General features: G+C 48.4%; 1 protein-coding gene across 2 annotated transcripts in view; it reads left to right on the top strand.

Annotated features, from left to right (window-relative positions):
- Sdk2 (sidekick cell adhesion molecule 2) overlaps positions 1-17988 on the top strand; it is a 116073-nt gene that overhangs the window by 36508 nt on the left and 61577 nt on the right. For both annotated transcript variants that reach the window (XM_051179891.1, XM_051179902.1), the window contains exons 11-16: positions 7403-7579; positions 9923-10059; positions 10996-11143; positions 13236-13376; positions 15675-15856; positions 16176-16291. In XM_051179891.1, coding sequence (XP_051035848.1) covers positions 7403-7579; positions 9923-10059; positions 10996-11143; positions 13236-13376; positions 15675-15856; positions 16176-16291 — 901 coding nt within the window. The remainder of the gene's footprint in view (positions 1-7402; positions 7580-9922; positions 10060-10995; positions 11144-13235; positions 13377-15674; positions 15857-16175; positions 16292-17988) is intronic.

Here is a 17988-nt window from a genome sequence, read left to right as displayed (position 1 = left end):
AGAAAGTTACAGACAGGACACCTAATCTCCTCCTCTGGCCTCCACACACTTGTACACACTTACACATGCATATACACCATGCACATAGTGTGTATACACACCACACACCACACACACATGCATATACACCACGCACATAGTGTGTATACACACCACACACATGTGCATATACACCATGCACACACATATTGTGCATGTACACTGCACACACAGAAAAATGAAACAGCCAGGGAGGGAATGAGGGATGGAGTGAGGGAATGAGGGAGGGAGGGAGGGAGGAAAGAAAGGCCTTGGGATGAAGAAATGGAGGGTTCCAGTCCCATGCTCCCCACTTTTCAGATCCACTAACTAACCTCATGTGAACTAATTGGTTTAAACACCTATTGTAAGGTCTCGTGTCTTATTTTAATATTCATAATGGAATAGTCTGGTTAAGAAGACAAAGAGAGGGATGGAGAGATGGCTCAGCAGTCAAGAACACTGGCACAGGTTCAATTCCCAGCACCCACATGGCACCCAAATGCCTGTAACTTTACCTCCAGGGGATCCTACATCTTCACACAGACATGCATGTAGGCAAAACACCAGTGTACATAAAATATAAATAAATAAGTCAACAATTTACAAAGAAGACAAAGAGGTGAGCATAGGAACAGGGCAGGAGGTGGCCTCAGCAGGTGTAGGGGCAAATGTCTAAACTGAAGCCACCCCCTCCCCACTCTGGAGAAGCCAGGACCTTGACCCTCAAGATATTTAGGCCCTCGTGAGCTCAGGAAGCCACTGTAGAGGTTGAGAGCCACTGTACCTGAGTCTCCAAATACCCAAACTTGAGCAAAGACACCCAGTGTACCCCCCAAACCGTAAGAAGACAGGAGCTACCACCAGGGAAGCTGGGTGGTGTCCCTTTGTGCTCTTCTGAGAGCTCCAGAAGGCTGGGGAGTCAATATAACTGCTTCTTTAAAGGGTTCCAGCATGTTGCTGTCCAGCTAAAGAGCAGCTAACAGTGTCACACAATTGGCATGGAAGCCAGGAGGGGCGGGCACTTCTGCCTCCCACAGACATGGCCTCCCTGAGCCACAACTGTGTCCTGGGGCGCCACCTGGTGGTCACTTGGCAGAGGACCAGCGCGGAGTCAACCAGTCATAGTATAACAGAGTTCTGAGAAACCAGAATTGAGGAGGACAGCAGGCTTTGCCCACCCAGGCTGAGAAATGCCTCCCGAATATTGACGTTTGGGGCATTGTCACACGCCAGCACGATTACAAACATGAGCCTGAAGTCACATAGAGATAGTAGGCAGATCAATCTCAGGATCCTTAATCATGACTTTATCAGATTTTTCTCTAAAGAAAATAAAAGTTAATAAAAAGCAACCGTGAACATGTCCACACCTATGCCACTATGACTGACACTCTAGCATAACATGGTAGTGTCCTTTCTATGTCCACTAGGTGAAAAGCTATTAACTTAGCAACTGTTTCCTCTGTGTGTGTGTGTGTGTGTGTGTGTGTGTGTGTGTGTGCACATGAGAGTGCATATGTGCCTGTCTGTGCACATGTGTAGCCATGCAGACCAGAGGCAGACATCAGGCATCTCTCACTGAACCCGGAGCTCAGAGCTTGGCCAGATCCACATGCCGGTGAGACCCAGAGATCTCCATACCCTGGCACTGAGATAACACACATATGGCCTTGCCCATGTGATGCCCATGTACCCTTGTGATGCTGGGGAGTCAAATTCAGGTCCTCATGCTCTCATGACCAGCGCCATATCCACTGAGCCATCTGTGTCAGCCCCTCTGTTGATAGTGTATATTAAAATGTCACTTACTTCTATTTTGGAAAGCCCAGGACGTCTTTACCTCTTCTAGGTGGTTCTTAATGGAATAGAACTTGGGGTACCCTTGCTTCCACAGACCCACTCTCTATGTTCCCCCAGCAACCCACAAACAGGAAATCTCTGGTAGCACTTGCCTAGAAGTCATCCTCACCCAAGGATGAAGTAGCCAGGCCATATACTCTTCTTAAGATGAGAGCAGAGTAGATGCCCAAGACCAGCCCTTTGGTCTCTCCTCCCAGCCTGTGTCCCTAGGGCAATAGAGTCCCCTGCTGCCCTTTGCAGCCTTGAGATAATAGGTGGGAAGGTAAACTTTAGCATTTTTAAAGCTCCCACGTGACTCTGATATTTTTCCAGAAACAGGGTATTCTAGCTACGAAGAACAACAGGGTACCCCAAATAGGCTTGAAAGGGGTAAATCAGCCGCTCACATTCAAGCCTTGGCTGCTCAAATCCCAAGCGATGTGTTGTCAAGACAAAGCTGGGCCCCCGGGATGAGACCCAGACAGCTGCAAGCTGCTGGCATGGAATGTCTCTAAAGTCATTCTAGAAAAATCTATATGGTATCTGGATCCAGATCTAGATGGAACCTGAACAATACACTTTGAGACATTACGTATGTATGTATGTATGTATATATATATGCATACACACACATATATATATATATTTACTTTTACTATGTAATGAATCGATTACAGAAAAATGCAGGTCAGAAAAAAAAGGATAGAGAAAAACACAAGCTAACTGTTCCCCGTAATTAGATACCATCAGTAATGATATTTGAGCTCCATTAAGGAAGCCAGATATTCTCTATTCTTTTTCCCTTAAGAACCTACTGTGCCCCGTGTGCCATGTCAATAAATATTTTTGCATCAGCTCAATTACAGGATTGCTTGGAGTCCATTGTGTGAGTGGAACATAGTTTAGCAGTTCACAGTGACTGCATTTTTTTTTTATTATTTCTGAATTTTTGCTAACATGGAGAAATCTCATTATGAGCGTTCTGGTATCCAAATTGTTGGTACATCGCTGATTTGCTCAGGATTGTCTGTTGTGATCTAGAGCCAAAAGGGTCCCTGAAGGGCCACTGGCCACATGATTTGACAGCCAGTTACATAACTAGATTAGTCTGGAAATTGTCTGCCCTAATGAGTTGAAGTGACTTGGAGGCTATTTATTTTTTATTTATTTCAATTTTGATTCATGAAAAATAATGCTAACAGTGTAGTTTAGGTAAATATATACATGCCTCTGTGTGTTCGTGTGTGTGTGGTATGTGTGTGTATGTGTGTGAGTGCGTGTGTGGTGTGTGTGAGTGTGTGTGTGAGAGAGAGAAAAAGAGTATGTGTGTGAGTGTTTGTGTGATGTGTGTGTGTGTGAGAGTGTGTGTGGTGTGTGTGAGTGTGTGTGTGTGTGAGAGTGTGTGTGGTATGTGTGAGTGTATATGTGTATATATGTGTGAGTGTGTGTGTGTTGTGTTGTGTGAGTGTGTGAGTGTGTGGTGTTTGTGTATGTGTAGTATGTGAGACAGAGTGTATGTGGTGTGAGTGTGTGTGTGTGGTGTGTGTGTGAGAGAGAGTGTGTGGTATGTGTGTGTGTGAGAGAGAGAGAGAGTTGTGTGGTATGTGTGTGTGTGAGAGAGAGTGGTGTGTGAGTGTGTGTGTGTGTGTGTGAGAGAGAGAGAGAGTGGTGTGTGAGTGTGTGTGTGTGTGTATGTGTGTGAGAGAGAGAGTGTGTGTGTGTGTGTGTTTGAGATAGGGTCTTGCTATGTAGCCCACTGTAGACTGAAACTCATAGTCATTCTTCTGCTTCGGCTTCCAAAGTGCTAAGATTACACGAGCCACCATGCCTGGCTAAGCATAGGTTGTATTTAATTTTGTAAGAAACCACCCAAGGAAGGATTGGTGGCACACATTTTTAATCCCAGGACTCAGGAGGCAGAGGCAGACAGATCTCTGTGAGCTAGAGGCCAGCCTGGTTCACATAACAGGTTCTAGGCCATCCAGGGCTACATGGTAAGCCCCCATGAAAAGAAAGGAGCAGAAGCAAGCTCCCAGCTGTCTCCCAGAGGGGTGGCATACGTCTTGGAGGAGGGGGCATTCCCCTGGCAAGCACCGTGTGATTGATGTTGGCCAATCCCTTAGTTGTGGGGTGGCTCTTGTTGCTGTTCTGAGGTGTTGGGTTTTTTTTTTAATTCTGTGCATATGTGTCTGTGTGGGAGTATGCGCCTGTGAGTGCAGCGCCCATGGAGTCCAGAAGAGGGAGTGTGATCCTTTGGAGCTGGAGTTACAGGCAATTGTGAGCCGCCTGACCTGGTGCTGGGAATGGAACTCCAGTCTCTACAACAGCTCCACTGACTGCTGAGCCATCTGTCCAACCCATCTACTGCTCTGATGTGCATTTTTCCTTGGCCTAGGGGAGAACATCTCATTTCTGTCTCCCTCTCTGTGCGTCTTCATCAGGGGGGTGCCTGTCAAGGACTTCAGCCCAGTTTTTAATCAGGCATTTGTTTTCTTATGGTTGAGTTTTAAGAAGTCTCTGTGTATTTTGGATAACAGTGCCTTATCAGATATTTGTTATGCAAACATTTTCTCCCAGTCTGTGGCTTCTCTTTTTATTCTCTTGACAATATCTGTAGAAGAGCAGAAAATTTTAATTTTGACAAAGTCCATCTTATCGGTCCTTCCTCCCAGGGATCAGGCCTTCCGTGTAGCATGCGGAGTTAGCACCAAAGGCAAGGCCGTGTAGATTATACATTATCTCCTAGCAGTTGGGGGATTCTGCATATACATTTAGATTTGTGGCCAATTTTGAATTAACTTTTGTAACAGGTGTGAGGCTTGTGGCTACCGCTGTACCTGTTCTGCATGTGACATCCAGTGGCTCCAGCACCATTGGTTGAAAGGACCCTTTCTTTTGTTTTATTCTCATCTGTTGTTGTTGGGAGGGAATTTTTATTTGGGGCAGACACGCATGTGGAAGTCAGATGACAACCGGGAGGGGTCAGTCCTCTTTCCACCGCTTGGCTTCTTGAGTCATCTGGCTGTCAACAAGCACCTTTACCCACTGAGCCATCTCACCGGCTCTGTTTTGGTTTTGGTTTTATGTCACTGACTCTTTGCAGAAATGAGATTTTACAGCACAGAGGTCAATAAACCATTTCTATAAAGGACCAGGAGTAAATGTTTTAGCTTTGAGAGCCATATTGTCTTTGTCACCACTACTCAACTCTATCTGTAATATGTCCACAAATGGGCATGTCCAGGTCACAATAAAACTTCTTTATCTAGGGGCTAGAGAAGTGCCTCGGCAGTTACTGCTCTTCCAAAGGACCTGAGTTTGATTCTCAGCCTCTGTATGGCAGCCCACAATTGTCTGTAATCCAGTTCCAGAGGATCCAATGCTCTCTTCTATCCTCCACAAGCACCAGGCACACACACACACACACACACACACACACACACACAGAGAGAGAGAGAGAGGGGGGGGAGAGAGAGAGTATGCATATATATGCATGCAAGCAAACACTCATATAAAATAAGTAATCTTTGTTTCATTTTTAAAACTTTAGATATAGCTCACTGACCCCATTATAGAATATCTACATTCTGGGTTTGGCTACATACTATCTTGTGATGCTAACCTATTCTTCTATCCCTTGTATTTGTAATTAAAATCGAGTACCTATTAATTAGATTTGAGTTTAGCAACAAATGCTTCCCAGGCAGGGACATGTGTTCCCTGGAGCATCATGTTCTAAAGCAAAGAGTGTCTGCTTGCCATGGCTATCTCTTAAGCAGCAGTAACTCTCTGCAAACAGACCTGCTTTTAAGGAAAAGCCTGCTCAGTCCATGAATGCTAGCAAGGATGGTTCCTTTCTGGGTAATGAGATAAATGGGAAGTGACTGCTATTGTCCATTTCTAAGCATATATTAAAAGCCTTTAAAATTAACTTGGCAGTTTCACTGCTGATAATTTATCTTTGAAGAAGTAGAGTGCAGGTAAACATTTTTCAATAAGGGTGTTCATCACATTATTATCTACAATAGCGGGAAAGGAGGTAATAGTATGCCCAACACTAGTACGTCAGTGAAATGACATGGGGACTGTACCTGAACACCCTGAATCAGATTGTTTGTGGTTTTTTTTTTTTATGTATGGTATGGAAATAGCACATGAAAAGAGTAGATGATACTTGGTTGAGAAAAGACTATTTTAAAACTAGGGAAGTATGAAAATATAGATGGATGGATGGATGAGCTCATGAGTGGATGGATTCTTAGATGGGTAAGTGAATGGCTGATGGCTGGATAGGAGGATAGATGGATGGATATGTGGATGGATGGATGGATGGATAGATGGATGGATGGATGAGTGGATGGATGAGTGGATGGATGGATGGATGGGTGGGTGCATGGGTGGGTGGGTGGGTGCATGGGTGAATGTATGTGAGTGGGTAAATAAAAGCTCCTATAGAGAGTGGATGGATGGGGGAATGAATGTATGAAAACCTAGATAGCTAGCAAGTGGTGGGTAAATAGGTGGGTGGATGAATAGACTGACAACTAGAAATCATTGATATGAATATTCCTCAATGAAAACACCTACGGCTGACTCTTACTGACCATTTGCCATCTTTTGTTCGCCCCTAAGTATCCCATATTGGCTCTACAGTCCTTACAAGCTCATCAAGTAAGTGGGTTCCACACGTTACAAATGACAGACTGAGGCAGAGAGGATTAAACAACCCTACCCAAGGGTTAAAACGCCTCAGACATACTCTCACGGGCAGCCTTTTATTCTCTAACTCCACATAACTTTAGAGCACTAAGACTCACCAAACCACTGTCGCCTGGTGACATCTTGCCCTTCTGAGAACTAGAGCCCACCTTCATTGAAGGGTCCTGTGCATCCCACCTCTGGGGAACTAGGCCTTGAACTATGTCCATGACAATGATAACGGCTGTGTTTTCTCCCTAACGGCTCTAGAGGAGGTATTTCGTACCGTCACACACCAGTGTGCATGTCATTTCTCAAGTCTCCCTTCGCTCCAACTGGGCCAAAGCTAAAGTGATTTTTTTTTCTGACACTAAAGTCAATTTGTCACAGTGATGCATCGATCTAACGATTCCCCTCATAGAACTAATTCCAAAATGTAGTATGCTTGGAGACTTTGATTCCTTCTCCAGCTGTAATCTTTTAACATCTTCAGAGGAATTCCCCGGGCTGGCTCTTTCCCAGTGGCTGTTTTGCGGTGGCTTCCGGCCAAAAGTAACAACACTTTGACCCAGATATGAACCCAAGGTGTAAATGACCAGTAATGGCTGGCTGCTTGAATGCTCATGAACCCAGCACCTGCCCAGGAGTGATGGACTTCCAGGCTCTCCCCAGGGAACAGCCTCCTCCCAGGCCCTGCTCCCTGCCCACAAGCCCAGGCCCAGAGGCCTGTAATGGCCTCCTGCCCCGCCTTTGGTCCATTCCTTCCAGAAGGAGGCGTGGGTTTGGCCCACCCTGGAAACTTACTAATCTCCTTTCACTGGCCCACCTGTCCCCCCCCCCATAGGTATGTGTGGGAGAAGGACGGGGCCACCCTGGCTGTGGAGACCAATCCCCGGGTCCGCCTGGACAGAAACGGCTCCCTACACATCTCACAGACGTGGTCAGGGGACATTGGCACCTACACCTGCCGGGTACTCTCAGCTGGTGGCAATGACTCTCGAAATGCCCACCTTCGAGTCAGGTAAGGGACAAAGGAGGCACAGGTGATGGCAGCACTGGGCATTCAAAGCCAACCCGCTCCTTTCGGTCAAGACAAAAAGCCGTGTACAACTAAGCCCACCTAAGTTCCCTAAGACATCGCCTGAACATCCTCCTAGGCCTGTCTCAGGTCGGGGACACCCTGTGCGTTCCAGAAAGAAGAATCTGCAGGCACAAGTGTCTGCTCTCTCCAGATAGGTCACCAAGACATCAAAGGAATGATTCCACCCAAGTCCACCTTGGTGTCCCAATGAGTTTATTGGGCTTACTTGCAGGTGTGTGGGTGACCCCAAGACAGCTGCATCACCAAAATGTCCCACTCAAGTATGGATGGTGACTTCCTCGGGGCTGCATAGATGGAGTTCTCCCTCCAGTTAACCCTCTGCCCTATGTTTACACTAGCCCCTCCTGAGACCACATGCAGCTGGGACAGGGTTACATTCCTCCCTGGGGAAGGAAGGGCAATCTAATAAGCAACCCTCCTCGCCCTGTCCTATGAAGAAACATCCCTTTTTATTGTTTGAGAAGTTCACACATGCGTGTTATGTGTTTTGATCAAATCTACCTGCATCCTTCCCCTCCAGCTCCTGCCCACACCCACACCATTCTTCCCTCTCTTCACGTACTTTGCTTTATAACCCACCGCGTTCTCTTACTGCTGCATGTATGGGCATGGGTGTAGAACCATGTACTAGAGCCTGGATAGCTAGCTTTTCTGGGATCACATCCCTAAACAAACAAACAAAAAGATTAGTCCTCAGCCAGCAATTTGCAACAAGATGTTTAGCTATAGGTAGGACTCATGAGCCCCTCCTCCTTCTGTGCTGAGATTTGGGCTGATTTGTGGCACACAGCCACAGCCACTGTGAGTTCATGTGTGCAGTGTCCCTGTTGTGCCCAGCAAGTATTGTTTCTGTGTAGATGTACACTACCTCTGACTCTTACGGTCTTTCTACCCCTTCTTCAAAGATGATCCCTGAGCCCTGGCAGGGCAGGGCAGGGGTGAGGGGGTGGGGCGGGGCAAGGGTGAGGGGGTGATGTAGATGTGTCATTAATAGCTGAGCACTTCACAGCCTCTTCCTCTCTGCACATTGACCAGCCATTGGTCTTGGTATTCATCATCATTTACTGGTGGGGACAGAAAGATGCCCTAATCTGAAAAGTTAAGGAGAGAATTGATTTCTTTGTCTACTTAGGACAATGATGGTATTAGACTCTCCTCTACCACCATAGGTCTTAAGCCCATCTAATGGCGTCTTGTGGGAACCCCACCTTGTGAAGCAGGGCCTTGAATCCAAGCCGAAGGTGGCTGGTTACTCCCATGGCATGTGCCACCCTTGTACCAGTGAGTGTATTTTGCCAGGCTAGTTGTTATTGTGGCTTGCAGGGTTCACAGCTGGAGAAGACTGTTGGGTACTTTTCTCCCCCAGTAGTATATATCGAACCTTCCAGAAATATAGCAGCAAGCCACGAGGGCTGAAAGCCTCAGGTTGACACCAGCTTAGTTTCTCCATGTTCTGTAACACTAGTATATGGTGTCTTCCGTGGTAAGGTCTTACCATCGAGCTCTGGAAGGTAACCCAGAGCAAGAGCAACAGCCTGGAATGTTGGAGAGACAGTCACTGGATCCCTCCGACCAACAGCTTGAGAAAAGGATACCCGACACATGGCAGTAGGCTTTTTATTGGATAGCCTATAAAATTACAGGCTGGTATCTACCCAAGAGAGCCACTGCCCCTACTAGAGAGTAACTCCATTTAAACTCCTTTTGTTTTTTATTTGTTTTTGTTTTTTAAGATTTATTCATTTATTATGTATACAGTGTTCTACCTACAGGCCAGCAGAGGGCACCAGACCCCATTATAGATATTTGTGAGCCATCATGTGGTTGGGAGTTGAACTCAGGACCTCTGGAAGAGTATCCAGTGCTCTTAATCTCTGAGCCATCTCTCCAGCCTGTGTTCTTTTTACATGTGCATGCTTCTAGGAAGCTTCTCCAGTAGTAGGTTTCCGTACAGTAATCTTGTTGAGGGTCCTCTGTGGATAATCACAGCTACTTAAACGAAGATGGTAGTGACTGCTAGGCAGCAAATGCCTACAATCTAAGGATTTGGAAGCTGGAGGAAGGAAGGTCAGAAGTTCAAGGTCATTCTCTTCTGCATAGCAAACTGAAAACCACCAGTTTAGCATGAAGGGCAGCATCCTATAACTCACGTCTGGTACACAGTGTCATGGAAACATAAGACTCTGAATCTGCAGTATTGCTGTCACCTGGTGGCAGGGTACAGCACGTGGGATGGGCCCTCCACACATATCTCTCCTCCAGGCAGCTTCCCCATGCCCCTGAGCACCCCGTGGCAACACTCAGCACCGTGGAGAGACGTGCCATCAATCTGACCTGGGCCAAACCCTTTGATGGCAACAGTCCCCTGATGCGCTACATCTTGGAGATGTCAGAAAACAGTAAGATCCCCACTGTCACCTTCCCATGTCCCCACACAACCTGGCCAAAGGGTCACATGAGCCGGAAGGTCTCCTGTACGAGTCAGCCAGACCCCCCATCAAACACTTCTTGGGCCTCTGAGAGCTTCCCCTTGGGCAGCCATGGCTTCCTCACATGTAAAAAGAGCACTGGTCTTACTTCCAGGACCACAAGTGGCCCCCAAACAGCTGACCAGTTATTATGACTTCCCAACAAGGCTTGCACAGGGAGCCTGGCACAGGAATATAGCCCGTAACCCAGCACGTGGGAGGCCTAGGCAGGAGAATCATGAGTTCAAAGCCAACCTGGCTTTGAACAATATATGGGGAGGGGTTTGTGTGAGATCTGGCTGACCCAGTGGCCTCAAAGATATCAGCTGTTATTCTCACAAGTTCCCACTGTGAGCTTCAGTGCTAGCCGGTGCAGCTTTTCCGGAGTTCACTGATTCAAGGAGAGGAGGCTTCTCAGGTCCCATGAGCCCCTGCTTTCACTCCCTCCCATCTCCCTCCAACCCCAGGGTCACGTGGGCTAGAGGGACCCAAAAAAAAGCAGACATGGTGACCTATACTGGACCAAGTTAGGGAGACACTCACTCTCCTGCTAACCCAATGGAGAGAGCCGAGAAAGAAGAGTGAAACCCATCACATCACTGCTGGCGAGATGGCTCAAGCAGTAAAAGCACTTGCTGCCTAGCCTGACGACCTGAGCTCAGTCCTTGGGAACCACAAGGTGGGAGAAAACCAACCCTCTCAAGTTGTCTTCTCACCTCCAAATGACACCATGGCCCATGCACACCCATAGACATACACATGGGTACACAAAAGGAAATAAATTTGAACATTAATGTTTTTAAAAAGGAGCACATCTCTCTCGCGCCCACACAATGGCCCCTTCATCCCAACCCTATGTGTCTGCAGATGCTCCATGGACCATTCTCCTTGCCAGTGTGGACCCAGAAGCTACCTCAGTGATGGTCAAGGGACTGGTTCCCGCTCGATCCTACCAGTTCCGCCTCTGTGCTGTCAACGATGTGGGCAAAGGACAATTCAGCAAGGACACAGAAAGGTAAGGAGGGCAGGTGACCCCCTGACACCACCTGTCTGCCTCCAAATCAGGGTGACAGACACACGGGGCAAGCCACAGGGTGTGTCCAGTTCTGTGTCACTGTCTGCCTCAGGCCCCAGTCTTCCACTCTATAGAATGGGGGAATGATGTTTGACTGGTTTCCCAGGAAAGGGCGTGAGGCTTAAATGAGATGAACAGTGTTAGGGTACAGCATGGTCCATGATAAGCATGAAGAAGCCTGGGTCATTCCTGTGACCATGAACTTGGCAAATTCAAAGACTTCCCTGATTCCACCCAGTCCCATGGGCTTCCATTGTGGTTCAAGAGACTAGAAAGTCCATGGGGAAGAGTGGCTCTTCAGTGTCCATGACCAATTCCAATGATGCTCGACCTGTGGACATCCTAGCAAAGAAAGCTCTTACAAGATGATGGAGACCAATAGGCAATCCACATCAAGGCCTCTCACGGTTAGCACACTTTTATACAGAGGCTGGACCCCTGCTCGGCTTACCTTGTGTAAGAAGCAGCCTCTTCTAATGGGAAAGCCATTGTCATCTAAGATGTCAGAATGACTGTGTAGGACACAGTATGTGCACCAAAGCTGTGCGCTCGGCTCTTCAGAAGATGCCTCCTGGTTGGATGAGGTGGCATGGGTCTACAATCCTAGTGTTTGGGAGATGAAGGAGAATTATGAGTTCAAGCTCAGCCTGGGCTAGAAATCAAATTCCAAAAAGACAGCAATGTGGCTGGAAGATGACTCAGTGGGTAAAGTATTTGCTACACAGGTGTGAGGGCCTGAACTCTGATCCTCAGTAACTGCTGGGCACAGTGGCATGAGCCTGTGTCCTCATGCTGAGGAGGCAGAGATGAGCAGGTCTCAATAAAAAAGGAAAGTGGGAGAAGGCGGGTGTGATGGTGCACACCTTCAGTTCCGGCACTGGAGGGGCAGAAGCAGGCAGCTGTCTGAGTTCAAGGCCAGCCTGGTCTACAGAGTGAGTTCCAGGACAGCCAAGGGTTACACAGAGAAACCCTGTCTCAAACAAAGTGGGCCAGTAAGATAGCTGTAAAAGTGTCTGCCACCAAGCCTGATGACCTGAGAGTTGGACCCCAAAACTGACTCCTGTAAGTTGTCCTCTGACCTCCATGTGTGCTGTAACACACACACACACACACACGCACGCACGCACGCACGCACGCACGCATGCACGCACGCACGCACGTATGCACACGCACACACTACAAGCTGCTTACTGAGCATTTACTATGTGCCAGGCTGTGTTTGGCTCAACCCCTGGAAAGTCGAACAATCCCAGCAGGGAACCTGGAAGCCCCAGGAGCCCCTCCCCACTCCTGCCTTGCCAGTGGCTGTGCTATGCACCGATTCATACCCACCAGAAATTTCTGTGCTAATAGCCCTGAGTTACTTCTGCAAAGGTTAACCCACCCCCACTTTAAAAGCTGGGAGCAGACAAGACTGGGAAGCTATCCATCAGGGAGTGAAAACATAAAAAATAAACAAAAAGGGAAGGACATCCATCAAAAATAATTAACTTTGGTTTTTAATGGACAAGCGTCAGTGGTGTGAAAAATATACTTGCGCAGAACACTGCGTTCCCCAGCCAAGCCATAGAAAGAAATGCAGCACTTAGTTTCAGAAGGTAGGCTGGGGGCTGGGCTCCCCCCAGCCATTACCACCCACCTATCCTGGGGCTCTGCTTACCCAGCAAGGGGTTCTAGGTAAGGCCCACCACCAAAGCCTGTGGGACATGGTTGAGACCTTATTCCTAAAACAATTAAGAAGCCAGGCGCAGTAGCATGTGCCTGTAACCCTACACTCAGGAGGCTGAAGGAGGAGGGTTACAAGTTCAAGGCCACCCTGGGCTGCAAAGCAAGGCCCTGTCTCAAAACAAAACAAAACAAAAAATTCACAAAGGGACATTAACTGAGCTGCTCAACAGCACACAGTGAGGGTACAGAATTAGCCCTGGACAGTATATAGTATGCCTGGCCTCTTTGTCACCCGTCACACACCTGTGTAGATGGGGTAGAGGTGGAGTAAAGGTCCAACCACACTTGCTGTTTTTTGCTCCAGGGTTTCCCTCCCCGAGGAGCCCCCCACGGCCCCTCCACAGAACGTTATTGCCAGCGGCCGGACCAACCAGTCCATCATGATCCAGTGGCAACCGCCTCCTGAGAGCCACCAGAATGGGATCCTCAAGGGTTATATCATCAGGTACAGGCCCACCCTAGGGCCAGGAGGGCACCCTGCCCTGTGGGGGATGGGAGTGGATTAGAAAGCAATGCAAGCTCATGGCCCATCCTTGCTGGCTAACAAAGATCAGGTGACGAGAAACACCCATGACAAGAGGGATTTACACCAAAATTGCAGAAGAGTGAACAACGGTGATAGCCTTGAAAACTAGCAGGAATGGTTGAACAAGAACACAGTATAATTCCTTCAAGGCTGCATGGGAGCCAATGCTGCCATAGGGCAGGGCTGATGTAGGAGCAGACATGAAGAAAGAGATGGCTATGCCAGCAGCCAACCTCCTGCACATTCATACTGCTCTGCCGAAGGCCTGGCTTCTGTCTAGAATAAGGTGTGTCCAGCCCGAGAATATCATGTGTGTCAAAAAGGTTAGCTATGAATGGTCAACATAAAAATCACAAACTTATTTAAAACGTTATGAGATTTTCCTTTTTGCAATTTCTGTTTGAAATTGAATTGCACGGTTAATATGAACTTTGTAGATGACAGTGTGGTGTCACAATGTCCAAAGATTGGACAGGCCAGCTAGATGGAACACAAGTAGGAAAATGGATGGGGAAAGAATTGTCCGAAAGGAGGAAGTTATTTCTCTAGTTCTTGTTGAAAACAAAGGCTAGTTCTGTGGACTTTTAAGCTTCGCATTTAATTGAGAACTGTTTCACTAGTAACCTAATAGAAGACGTAGGAGCTGGCCAAAGTGAAATATCCTAAATTCAAATAGCTCAGTGGGTGGTGATGCCTGCTGCCAAGCCTAAGGACTTGAGTTCAATCCCTGGGATTGGAGAGAGAAAAACAGTTCCTACAGATTGTCCTCTGACCTCCACAAGTGTGCGATGGCATAAGCATGCCACCCACACAAAAAAAATTTTTAAGTAACTTTTGGGGGCTGAGGAGATAGCTCAATGGCTAAGTATGCTTTCTGACTACCCATCTAAAGGACCCAGGTTCAAGTCCAGCACCCTCATGGCAGCTCACACCATGTGTAACTCCAGTTCCAAGGGATCTAATGCCCTCCCTTGGCCTCTCTGGGCCCCAAGCACACACATGATGCACCAACAGACGTACATGCATACAAAAAACACTCCAACGCATACTTTTTTAAATTTCATAATAATTTTTAATTACCTTGGGATTTGTAGTTACTAGAAACACCTGTCTGCAAAATGCCTTTCCAAGCCTGTGCCTCTTCCTTGCACACCAATATCCTTGGGTGCTGGAGGGCTCCACAGTTAAGAGTCTATGGCTCTGTCCATCCATGATCAGTTGATTTTGCTGTGGTTTGGGGCTGATCCTAAGGTTCTCAGGATGTAGTCCCCAACCCAATAGAGACAGACAGCACTACCTGAGCACTGGGCAGACACCAAGGCCTCCTCAACAGGAAGCTAAGGGGATAGTCAAGCCATCTGTGTTTGGATGAGCCTCTGGTTTCCAAATGCATAGAAACTCTTTAGGGGCTCTGATTTTGCAACTGTCAGACCCTGACGTAGGTAAGCGTTATACTTCTTCCTAGAACTGGGCCTTCATTCATTCAGAACACCCCACATTTCCTTGCTCATATCCCCTCCTCTGTTGCTTTGCAACAGAAGGTAGATATGAGGAGGTCGGTAGCCTTGTGGGCTCTCAGTCCCTCTCAGCAAAGGAGCCACAGTACCAGGGAAAGAAAGAAAATGAGCTAAACCTGAGGAGTGCTTTTCTGGTCACGATCCCCAAAAGCTGACACCTGTGACACCTCCCCCAGGGACTCTCAGCCTCCCTGGCTGGCAATCTTGTCCATGTCTCCATGTTCCAGGGGATGTTTGTGGCTCAGCTGACTAAAATGCTTGCCTAGTATGCATGAAGTCCTGAGTTTGATACCTAACATCACAAAGACGTGGTTATACAGATCTGTAATCTCAGCATGGGGGTGGGGGGGGGGTTGGGGGTAGAGGGGGATTAGGATTTCAAGGTTATCCTCAGCTATATAGTTCAAGGCTGGACATCTGGGCTACATGATTAAACACTCTCTCTAGACATGCACTGTCCAGCAAGGTAGCCAACTGTCAGCTGTCATGACTCAAACCAAAACTACACCAAAGTCAAGTTCATCCCTCACTGGCACCAAACTCATGTCACTGAGCTCCAGTGGGGACCCCATTGGACAGCCCAGCCCAGACACAGTAAATCAATGGAAGGTTCCCAGAATCGAGAATCGTGCCTGCTCTGGGCAGTTTGCTGCGCACAAGTGTGTAGGCTGACTCTATCCACTTTCACCTCTTCCTTCAGATACTGCCTGGCTGGGCTGCCTGTTGGGTACCAGTTTAAGAACATCACAGATGCTGATGTCAACAACCTGTTGTTAGAGGACCTCATCATTTGGACCAATTATGAGATCGAGGTGGCTGCCTATAACAGCGCCGGGCTGGGTGTCTACAGCAGCAAAGTCACTGAGTGGACACTACAGGGAGGTGGGTAGAGAAAGGGGCCGTGGGGGAAAAAGCAGGTGTGTCCCTTTCTCCAGGTCCTTGGGCCAGTTGGGCTGCATGCCTGCTGGGCCATCCATATATGTCATGAACACCCCAGTCCATGTTGCTGACTTCACCTGAGCCTTCATTATGGTGCTTGGGTGGCATCTTCACCCTCCGCCCGGCTCCTGCTGCGCAGATGGCTAAGGGGGAAGGAAGATTTGGTCAAGCATGGTCTGTAGAGTCTGCCTGTATCCTCTACCATGCCGGACAAGCTGAATGGGTAGCCCCTTAGCTATAACCATCTCTTGATCTCCTATAGTTCCCACGGTTCCCCCTGGCAACGTGCATGCAGAAGCCACCAACTCCACCACCATCCGCTTCACCTGGAATGCCCCCAGCCCCCAGTTCATCAATGGCATCAATCAGGGGTACAAGGTAGGTGAGGGTCTCTTCTACGCTTTGAAAGGAACCTGGGAGGGTTCAAGGTGAGAGAGGGGAGAAATGGGGGTCCAGGGAAGAGCAGTGGGTTCCGAAACCAGACCCCAGCAGGCAGAGGTCAGACAAAAGCAGAGGATGCCCCCCCCATGACTTTCAAGGCCACCTACAGGCTTCTGTGAAAGCACGAGCTGTCACCAGAAAGAGGCTCTCCTCGGTACACTCCAGCCACAAGCAAGGCCTGTACACCTGGGCATAGCCATAATCCACCAGAGCAATGCAGCTGTCACTCCCCACCACTATGGTGTGGCTCTCAATGCCACCTGTCAGGCAAGTCTCCATGGGCTCTAATTGACCCAATACACGGCAAAGGCACGGGATTAGGACTCAGGCAGACTTGGACTAAAACCCTAGCATGCCTCTTACTGACTGATATCTTGGATTTTGGTGTAGATGTCATGCCCTCTCTTTTTACCCTCATGAGTCTCTGACCTCATCCTCTCTTCTTGCAAAAGCACCAGTGACAGTGGGTTGGAGTCTGTCCCCGGTGACCTCACGTGACTTTAAGCAGCACTTTAAAGGCCCAAGTTCTGAACACAGCCACCCTCCGGGAGTCGGGCTTAAAACTTTGGCACATGAAGTCAGCACAGACACAATCCAGGCAGCAACCAATAGAAGCAACCGAGTAGCAGCTACGCCAATGCTAGTTGGTTTTCTGGCCAGTTTAACTGCTGGGATCTGGACTTCTCAGCTATCCTGTCCCTGCATCCCATCTTGGGGGTCCCCTTCTTCTCCCGCAAAGAGGCCTGCTTCCCTCTGAGAGAAGGGAGGACATACTGCATAGCATAGGGGAAACTCTATATTTGAAGGGTAAGCTGTGCTTGCCCTCAGCAGGAGGGAGCAGGTAGACAGATGCCACATGGTCATTTCCAGGAGTGGGAAAAAAGAAGCAGGGAATTTAGGGGGGCTGGGAAGCCAGGGCAATGGAGAGAAAACTCCAAACTCTGGGTTTGAGCTATGGGTCCTGGTGATTTTAAGGCGACGGCTGCCGTATCCTCAAGTCCTCTGCACTGAGGCTGCGCATGTACCACAGCCAAGATCATCTGAAGGACGATTGTTTTTGCAAAAAGAATGTTCTACTTGTACTAGGAGCAACCTAGGGACCAGAGCTAGAGCCACTGGGCCACACTTTCACTCCCACAAAGGTAGGGAGCATGGACCAAAAAGAGTCTTTCTGGGACAGGGGCTGCAACCCGAGCTTGAGGTTGCTGACTGGCCAGAAAAGGCTGCTAATTGGGACTCGGGGGAGGGAGAGAGGTCTGCATGGCTGTGCAGCACAGAGGCCGAGGTGGGAACAATTAAGCTTCTGGCTGCCAAGCCTAAGCATAAGTTTTATTCTATGTATGGGAAGGATGAGCTACCAACTTCTAAGGCAAAAAGCTCCCCAAGGGCTGGAAGGCCAGCAAGCGGCCAGGACAACTAGGGCAATGGCCTGTGGTGACCCAGAACAAGAAGACAATGCAGAGGTCCCCAACACTGCTTGATCCCAGGCTCATCCCGTCCCTGTACTCGGGAACTGTGCAGTACAGACCAGTGGCCACCAGCTGACTAATAGTTTGAGCACAGGAGCTCATGGGCAGTCACAGGTATCACACTTACAGGGGTTTACCGACATCAGCTGCATATGCTACTTGTTC

This window comes from Phodopus roborovskii, unplaced genomic scaffold (assembly GCF_943737965.1).
Source record: "Phodopus roborovskii unplaced genomic scaffold, PHOROB, whole genome shotgun sequence".
NCBI classification, from domain to species: domain Eukaryota; kingdom Metazoa; phylum Chordata; class Mammalia; order Rodentia; family Cricetidae; genus Phodopus; species Phodopus roborovskii.
This window is presented reverse-complemented; position numbering and strand designations above follow the sequence as displayed.